The 9,881-nt window shown below is 43.6% G+C and overlaps 1 protein-coding gene across 2 annotated transcripts in view; it reads left to right on the forward strand.

The window, feature by feature from the left end:
• mindy3 (MINDY lysine 48 deubiquitinase 3) overlaps window positions 1–9,881 on the forward strand; it is a 136,150-nt gene that overhangs the window by 1,487 nt on the left and 124,782 nt on the right. For both annotated transcript variants that reach the window (XM_043690319.1, XM_043690320.1), the window contains exons 2-3: window positions 1,293–1,372; window positions 3,637–3,697. In XM_043690319.1, coding sequence (XP_043546254.1) covers window positions 1,293–1,372; window positions 3,637–3,697 — 141 coding nt within the window. The remainder of the gene's footprint in view (window positions 1–1,292; window positions 1,373–3,636; window positions 3,698–9,881) is intronic.

The raw sequence follows: 9,881 nt of genomic DNA on the forward strand, positions 1-9,881 counted from the left end.
CCTCTTATGCTCGCATCCAAATCATTTATGTAAATGACAAAAAGTAGAGGGCCCAGCACCGATCGTTGTGGCACTCCACTGGTCACAGGCCTCCAGTCTGAAAAACAACCCTCCACCACCACCCTCTGTCTTCTACCTTTGAGCCAGTTCTGTATCCAAATGGCTAGTTCTCACTGTATTCCATGAGATCTAACCTTGCTAATGAGTCTCCCATGGGGAACCTTGTCGAATACCTTACTGAAGTCCATATAGATCACATCTGTGCTCTGCCCTCATCGATCATCTTTGTTACTTCATCAAAAAACTCAATCAAGTTTGAGAGACATGATTTCCCACGCTGAGGGTAGTTTGAATAATTTATCACTCGTTACCACTAAACTAGTTCTTACCACATTGCTGTTAAGCTAGGAACATATTTTACATTGTAACAGTGACTGTATCTTAACTGTAGATGACTATTTGGGGAATACTTTGGGTTATCAAATGTGCTTTGTCAGTCTTACACTGTACTCCAAAGAATGTTGACGTTCTGTAATGCTTTGTAGGAATGTTTGTCTGCCTTAATGGTGAAAATAGGTCGGAAAGTAGGTAACTTTTGCGCTTGTTGTAACTGTGGATGTTATGGTATATAGTTTCCAAAATGAATTAGGGGCCCTGCTTACCCAGTGATACTGAGGCCAGTTTCAGCTTTCCAGTTGTTAGCTTGAGATCAGAAATCTGAGAAACAACCTAGAATCAAACTGGGGTACTCCATAGCGATGCAGAAGCAAGTTACTGTAGATGTTGGAATCTGTACTAAAAACAAAAAAATCTGGAAATCATATGGGTCAGGCAGCATCCATGTAGAGAGAGCTCAGTGTATATTACTGCTATAGAATCCCTACAGTGTGGAAGCAGACCATTTGGCCCATTGAATCTACACCGACCCTCTGAAGAGCATCCCTCCCAGATCCCTCCCCGCCTCCGCCTAAGTAACTCCGCATTTCCCCAGGCTAATCCACCTAGCCTGCACTTCCGTGTACACTCTGGTCAATTTAGCATCATCAATCCACTCAACTGCGCATCTTTGGGGGGACACAAGAGCACCCGGAGGAAACCTATGCAGACAGGGGGAGAATGTTCAGACAGTTTTTATTCCCACCGTGAGGTGACTAAGTCCCTGGCACTGTGAAGCAGCCGTGCTAACCACTGAGTGACCGTACTGCCCCTTTATAAGCATATGTTTGTTAACTGATATCTTGAATTTGTCCCCAATCTCAATTTTTATTTAGCCTTTCAATTTTCCTTTGCAGGATTTGTTTTAAGTCAATCAGAATCTACAGCTTTGGAACAATTTGAAGGAGGTCCTTGTGCAGTGATTGCACCTGTTCAGGTATTATACAGCTTATTGATTTCACTGTGTTGCTGGATGTTTGACCTGTTGGTGAAGTAGAGATGTTAGAATGGTGTGTGTTTCAGGGATGGCATTTCTTGTAGGAATATAGAGTTCTTAAGTGTGGAGACCTGTCGTGTTCCAGCTGATGTTCTATCATATTACTCTAGCTGACTGCTACTTATTTTTAGCCACATTGGCCAGTTTTTATGATCATGAAGTCCTGAGGTTGGGCTTCAATCAAGAGTTCTTATCCCAGTCATAGGGACACGACCATTGCACCATAAAGTTGTCTTGTTAGCTTGCATCTGTTATAGAGTCATACGGAGTGGAAACAAACCCTTCCATCCAACTACTCCACACTGACCATGTTCCCAAACTAAACTAGTCCCACACGCCTGCATTTGGCCCATATCCCTCTAAACTTTTCCTTTCACGTACTTATTGAAATGTTTTTAAACATTGTCGCTTTACGTGCATCCACCACTTTCTCTGGGAGTTTATTCCATATACAAATCACACTGTGTTTTTAAAAAAAAGTTGCGCCTCATGTTCTTTTTTAAAACATTCTCCTTTCACTTTAAAAATATTCCCCCTGGTTTTGAACTACCCCACCCTAAGGCAAAAACCCTTGCTATTCACCTTTATCTATGCTGCACATGATTTTATAAACCTCTGTAACATCTTTTAAGCTGACAAATCATTTGTTTGTTGCTTTAACTTATACTTTTAGAATAGTGTTCCTTCTACAGGTTGTTCTGCTATAACATGTGATTTGTCAATGCAAATTAGTTATAACACAATTGACTAATTGTGAACGTTGTTTGGATAATGTAAACTTTCTACTGAACGCGTATAGCAATTTTCTATTTAAACATTTTTTGATAGCTGTTTTCCATAGTGTGCTTTTCTATAGTGCACCATTGCAGAGGAACACAGCTGTCGCATTATAGCAGAATGAGCTGGATCTCCAATTTTAAAATGTTTCACTTTCTCAAGTGATTCAGATTTGATTTGGTCTTTGATAGATCACTAGTTGCTACTAAGTTACTATTGGTCTTAATAGTGGAATATTGTTGCCAATAATTTACAAAGCCTTATTTACCTTGGCTTCATTGTTCTAGCATACAATTAGTTACCTAACTTGGATAGTGCCTGCAACATCATAAAACATTTGAAGGTGATTCTTGGAAGTATTATGAAACTGTGTAGAGACTGAGCCACAATATTAGGTCAGATGAGCAAAACCTTGGTCAAAGAGGTATATTTTTTAAGGAATATCTTGAAGGAGAGAACCAGGTGGAACAGATGCGACAGTTACATTCTAGACCTTGAGGCCCAAAAATTTAAATACTTGGACAATAGTGTGGACCAATTAAAATGAGGGATGCACAGAATTGGAGGATTATTGGTCTTTGCGATAGCACAAAGACAAGACTGGAAACTCATCTCAGCAATAACTGCGTCACCAAAATTGCAAGTAAACTGACTTAATCTTAGATTGTTGCCACAAGTCAGGAGTTAGCGATTGGAATTTGGAGCTGGATCTGAAAACAATGGTTTCAGTCACTGTTATTTAGTTTGTGAAAATCTGTGTTCATCTCGTACTGAATACTAGATAAACAACCTGGCATCCAGTCAGGAGAGGTGATAGTGAGTTAGCATCCATGTGAAAAAAAACACTACTGTTAGCTGATATCATCAAGGAACAGCATGTAGCTGAGAAATAGAAAGGAATCAGAGATACATCATTGGGAAATACAAAAGGTAATGGTGAGAGAGAAGGATAAGTTTTTAGTCACTCCTTGGCTCTGATTAGATAGATAAGGATGTAACCTTGAGAGCAACTTCACAACATGTAGGCAAAAGTGAAAAGGCACTGGAAGTGAATGTTGTGGTCAGTTACTTTCAAACGTTACAGGCAGGAATTACAGCGTGTTATTTGGGACTGAATTGTTTCAGTACTGTAGTGGATTGGAATTCCGATTGGAGGAAGTAAAGATGCAAGAAAGCTGAACAGATTTGGAAGACCTTCAGAGATATTTGAAGAAGGAATTTAGTTTTTGAGAAGCAGCAGTAGCTTGCAGCTATGTGAAATTGAGGATTTTTGACACTGGCATATTTAAAGGAGTCAGGTGCAAACCATAAAGAGAGTGAACATGTTTCAATATCATCGAAATGAAAGCTTGTATTGCATTGCATTGTCTATTGTATATTCACCTCTGCACAGATTTTTAAAAGTTTATTCTATGTAATATTTGCAGGCTTATCTTCTGAAGAATTTCCTGTTCAAATCTGACAAACCAAACTGGCGAGATTGTACAGGTATAGTAACTTACTCCATCAGCAGTATTCAAGTTGTAGAAAGCTTTGTTTTAGTGCAGCTCCGAGTTTAGTATGCACCATGAAAGGCTGCTGTTGTTTGATTTCCATTTTAAGCTCAATTTAATTTTTTTGTTCAGTTTTAATGTTGATCAATTAAGCTCAGCCTTTGCTTTGCAGTTAAAATGTGGGCTTCACACTTTTAAATTTGTTTATATGTTGAAAACATCTATCGCAATTTTCTGATTATTCTTGATCCATTATTTGTTTAGAAATACAATTTTCACAAGCTCACAGGTGTGAAGGGGCAAATTAGCAGTAAGTAATCCATGCAATTGCTTAAATGAGGAGAAAGTGTGGACTGCAGGTGCTGAGTGGAAGTGTGTGGTGCTGGACTGAGGAGCAGGAGAGCTAACGTTTCGGGTATCAGTCTTTCATCAGGAATGAGGCTTGTGGGACTGAGATAAATGGGAGGTTGGGGGGCGGGGGAGCGGTGGGGGTCGTGGTCGGGGGAAGGTAGCTGGAAATGCGATAGGTAAATGAAGGTGGGGGTAAAAGTGATAAGTTGGAAAGGAGGGTGGAGCAGATAGGAAGGAAGATGGACAGGTAGGACAGTTCAAGAGGGCAGTGCCAAGCTGGGAGATTCAGATTGGGATAAGGTTGGGGGAAGAGGGTTTGGGGGAAACTGGTAAAATCCACATTGATCCCATCTGTTGAAGAGTCCCAAGGCGGACGATGAGGCATTCTTCCTCAAGGCATTGGGTGGTTAGGGTTTGGCGATGGAGGAGGCCCAGGACCTGCACCTCCTTAGTGGAGTGGGAGGGGGAATTAAAATGTCCAGCTACAGGGTGGTGTCCCAAAGATGTTCTCTGAAATGATCCACAATTTAGCATCCTGTCTCCCCGATGTAGATACCACATCAGGTGCAACGAATGCAGTAGATGTGTGTGGAAGTACAGGTAAATTTCTGACAGATGTGGAAGGATTCTTTAGGGCCTTGGGCAGAGGTGAGGGGGGAGATGTGGATGCAGGTTTTTGCACTACTTGCAAAGGCAGGGGATGGTGCTGTTTGGGGAGGCTGAGTTGGGCAGGGGAGCATGGACCTGACAAGGGAGTCACGGAGGGAACTGTCTTTATGGAAAGTGGATAGGGGAGGGAAGGGAAATGTATCACTGGTGGTGGGGTCTGTTTGTAGGTGGTGGAAATGGCAGAAGATGATGCAGTGTATCCAGAGGTTGGTGGGGTGGAGTGAGAGGACCGGAGGGGTTCTATCCTTGTTGTGGTTGAAGGGGTGGGGTTCAAGGGTGGATGTGCAGGAAGTGGAGGAGATGCACTGGAGGGCATTATCGATCACGTGGAAGGGGAAATTGCAGTGTTTGAAGAAGGAGGTCATCTCGGGTGGAATTGATCCGTATTTGGGGTGGGGGCGGGGGTGAACACTGCTGAACACTTGCTGCAGATCTGAACAAAAACAGAAATTGCCGGCGAAACTCAGGTCTGGCAGCATCTGGGGAGAAAGCAGAGTTAACATTTCAGAACTGATAGCAACTCGAAGGAAGTGGTATTTATGCTGGAGACAAGGTTTGGGCTGAGGATGTAGGAGGAGAGGTGAGCGGGTAAGTGGAAATGGAACCCGGAGAGAGAGATGGAAGGAGTAGGCAAACAAGGGGATTGTTAATAATAGACCAAGACAGAACGGAAGCTGAATGAGTGATAATGAGCTGACAGTAGGACAGAATGTGATAAAAACAATGACTGCAGATGCTGGAAACCAGATTCTGGATCAGTGGTGCTGGAAGAGCACAGCAATTCAGGCAGCATCCGAGGACAGGCAGAATGAGCAGGTTGTATTGTAAGGTCGTGTAATAATAGGCCTTCGGGTGGGTCAGAATGCAGTTGGCTGTGCAAAAATGATGGAATCAGAATGTAAAGTTGTTGACCTCCATGCTGAGTTTTAGAGGCTGCAGGTTTCCCCAAGTGAACTTGTGCTGAGGTTTGTTGGAACACTGCATCAGGCCTACAACAGAAATGTTGGCATGACAACACTGTGTTGAAGTGGCAGGCAACTGGAATCTCAGAGTCATCTTTGCAGACAGAGCAATGGTGTTCTGCAAAGTGGTCACTAGTCTCTGTTTCATCACAGCGATACAGTAGACTAGATTGATTTGAAGTACAGGTAAATTACTGCTTCACCTGGAAGGAGTGTCTGAGGCCTTGGATAGTGAGGAAGGAGGAGACAAACAGACCAAATGTAATACCTTCTGCAATGCATGCAAAGGTGCCATGGAGGTATGAGATGGTGTTGTGAATGGAAGAAGGGTGGCCCAGGATATCCTGGAGGAAGCAGTACCTGCAGAATGCTGACAAAGCAGGGAAGGGTCATATTACTCTGATCGTGGCATCCTACTGGATGTGAGGGAAGTAGGGGCTTGCAATCCTTTGAATGCGATAGTTAGTGGGGTAGTAACTTAACGTTTTCTGTCACCTCTGCCTCCACGCCCATTCTGTGGACAGGAGTCCTCTCCATATTCCACAGACCCTTTAATCCACCTCCAACACTCCCTCCACCTGGAACTCCCCTCTCTGGCTTTTACCTGCACTCCATTGATTCACTGTTGACTTGGCATTGGCCTCAAACCTATGTCCCTCTGCACTTCATGCTCTCGGATCCAATCCTGACTTTGTCATCAAGCCTGCCAACAAAGATGGTGGTGTTATGTGGCAGACTGACCTCTGCATCGTGAAGGCTGAGCGTCAGTTCTCCGACACCACCACTTACCTCCCCTGGACCGTGACCCCATCATCGAGCATCAGGTCATAGTATCCAAGACTGTCACGAACCTCATCTCATCTGGTGATATCCTCCCAACAGCCTACCAGCTTATTGTCCCCCAACCCCATACAGCCTGCTTCTACCTTCTTATCAAAATCTACAAACAAGACTGCCTGGGCAGGCTCATTGTTTCTCCCTGTACCTGCTTTATGGAACTTACTTCTTCCCACCTTGATTCAATTTTTCTTTCCTGTTGTCCAGTCTGTCCTGACTTGTCACTCGTAATTCTCCTGGTGTTTTACGCCAATTTCTTCTTCATAGATGTTCAATCCCTTGCATGTCCAAATGCTATTAAGATGGTCTTGGAGTACTCCATTTCTTCCTGGAAAGAAGGCCTGTACTGTCTCCATCCACAACCACTTTCAATTGCCTGACCAAGCTCGACCTCACTTTGAATGACTTCTCCTTTAAGTCCTCTCTCCACCTTCGGATCAAAGGTCTAGACATGGGTATCTGCATGGGATCCAGTTGTACCTGTCTCATTGTGGGGAATGTGGAACATTCCTTACTTAAATCCTAATCTGGCCCCCACCCACAACTCACTCTCTCGTACATCCCTAACATCATGCTTCCATCTCTCGCCTGGTATTGGAAAAATTGATCAATTTTATTTCCATTTTGTCATCAACTCCACCTGGCCCATCTCTGATTCCTGAAGAAGGGCTTATGCCCGAAACGTCGATTCTCCTGTTCCCTGGATGCTGCCTGACCTGCTGCGCTTTTCCAGCAACACATTTCCAGCTCTGATCTCCAGCATCTGCAGACCTCACTTTCTCCATCGCTGATTCCTCCCTTACCTTCCCTGCCATCCCTGTTTCCATTTCTGGGATAGACTGATCACCAATCCATTATAAACCCATTGCTTCCCACAACTACGTGGACTATGATCCTCACACCCAACTTCCTGTAGACCCTCCATTCCATTCACTGAGTTTCTCTGTCCCAGTCGCTTCTGTTCTGTTGATACCACCTTTTGCAAGGGGGCCTCAGATCTGTCTACATTTTTCCTCATCTGTGGATTCCTCACTATCATTGTTGGCAGGGCCCTTAGCCATATTTGACCCATCTCCTGCACTTCAGCCTTCACCCATTTTCCCCCTCTCCACAATGATAGGGTACCCAAGTCCATGAGACCATCACACGTAGGAGTGGAAGCAAAGCCATTCGGCCCATCGAGTCTACTCCCCCATTTAATCCTGGCTGATGGGTATTTCAATTCCACTTATCCGCACTCTCCCTGTAGCCCTTAATTCCTTGCGAGATCAAGAATTTATCAATCTCTGCCTTGAAGACACCCAAAGTTCCAGGCTCCACTGCTCTCCATGGCAATGAATTCCACAGACCCACAACTCTCTGGCTGTCCTCACTCACCACCCTATCCCAGCCCAGTCCTGTTATGACATTGATTACTTTCAATATAGCCAACCCATTCTCACCCACACTTGGGCCTGTTATCGCATCACCTTGGTTGCTTTCAGCATGGCCTGCCCATTGGTCCTATTCTCAGCTCCATTATCGTTGTTCAGCTTCTCTTCTGTCTTTGCCTACTGTCAATAATTTGTTGGTTTGCGTATCTTTCTTCATATTTCTCTCTGGTTTTCATCTCTCACTGCTCTCATTCTTTCTCCTTCTCGACTGCCCACCTTTATTTAGGTACTATCAGTTCTGATGCAGAGTTACTAGACTCTAAACATTAGCTCTGTTTTCTCCACATAGCTGCTGCCGGACTTGAAGTTTTTTGGCAGCTGCTTCTGTTTCATTAAGTTGTTTTATCATTTACAAAATTACTTTTTAGAGTATCATAAAATAATGACAAACTTTGAAATATGCAAAGCAAAACAAAGTCCATAGAGTTGCTTGTAAGCTGTTGGAGATGAGATTAGTGTTACTAGTTATTATGCAGAGGCTTGGATGGTAATCCTGAAAATCAATGTTTGATTTTCACTGTGGCATACACATCCAAAAATTAAAGAAAGTGATTTTAATTTGTATTGTGCTTTTTACGTCCACTGATAGTGATGATTTGCTTTCAAACTTATAATTAACTGTTTTTTTGGATGTGTAATCACTGTTGTAATGTAGGAGCTGCAGTAATAAATTTGTGCTCGGCAGACTCCCAAAAACAATGTGACAAAGACCAGACCATAAGTTATCTTAGTGATGTTGGTCACAGGGTAAGTGTTGGTCAGAGTGCCAAGAATTACTCCCCTGCCTTTCCTTGACATGGTGCTATCAAATTGTTTGCACCTTGGCAAATATCTTGTAGAATGGACCTCCGTTAAATGAAGAGAAATTGCTGGTGAAACTCAGCAGGTCTGACAGCAACTGTGGGAAGAAAACAGAATTGAGTCCAGTGACTCTTCACTCGAACTGTTAGCTGCTGGTTGACTGCTTTGTAGAGCTGTTCTAATGCAAAAATAACCCAGTTCTTTCAGTTGCCTGCCACTTCAACACTCCACCTCGTTCCCATGCCAACATTTCTGTCTCAGGCCTGTTGCAGTTTTCCAACATGCCTTAGCACAAGATTAAAGGTCAGCATTTCATTTTCCACCAGGGGATCTTGTAGCCTATAGGGCTCAACACAGAGCTCAATAACTTCAAAGCAGAATAGGAAGGTTTAGAGGGATATGGGCCAAATGTAGGCAAATGGACTAGTTCAGTTTACAATACCTGGTCGATGCAGACGAGTAAGACCGACAGGTCTGTTTCCATGTTGTTATGACTCCGACTTTTGCATCTACTTGTGGGCCTTTTATCACATTAAATGGGCTACTTTCAGTACAGCTCAGTACAGAGTAGTTCTACTACTCTTAGCTCTCCTTATCAATTTTTCAACTTCCCTTCTATCTTGGCCTGCTATCCATAATCTCTTTGTTTATGCACCCCTTTCATCTCTCTGTCTTGTGTGCTCTTGCTATCTCCCTGGGCTTCATATTCAGTTATCTGCTCACCTCTTCCCTGCTGTGCACACAGATGTGCACGTGCATATTCATATCCTCTCCCCATCTCCAACTCATCTTCAGCATAAATCCCACTTCTTCCTCACTGTTAACAGTTCTGATGAATCACTGCATCTGAAATGTTCATGCTGCTTTCTTCCACAGATAAGACCATAAGACATAGGAGCGGAAGTAAGGCCATTCGGCCCATCGAGTCCACTCCGCCATTCAATCATGGCTGATGGGCATTTCAACTCCACTTACCCGCATTCTCCCCGTAGCCCTTAATTTCTTGTGACATCAAGAATTTATAAATTTCTGCCTTGAAGACATTTAGCGTCCCAGCCTCCACTGCACTCTGTGGCAATGAATTCGACAGGCCCACCACTCTCTGCCTGAAGAAATGTCTCCGCAT

Source organism: Chiloscyllium plagiosum, chromosome 5 (genome assembly GCF_004010195.1).
Source record: "Chiloscyllium plagiosum isolate BGI_BamShark_2017 chromosome 5, ASM401019v2, whole genome shotgun sequence".
In the NCBI taxonomy this organism is placed as follows: domain Eukaryota; kingdom Metazoa; phylum Chordata; class Chondrichthyes; order Orectolobiformes; family Hemiscylliidae; genus Chiloscyllium; species Chiloscyllium plagiosum.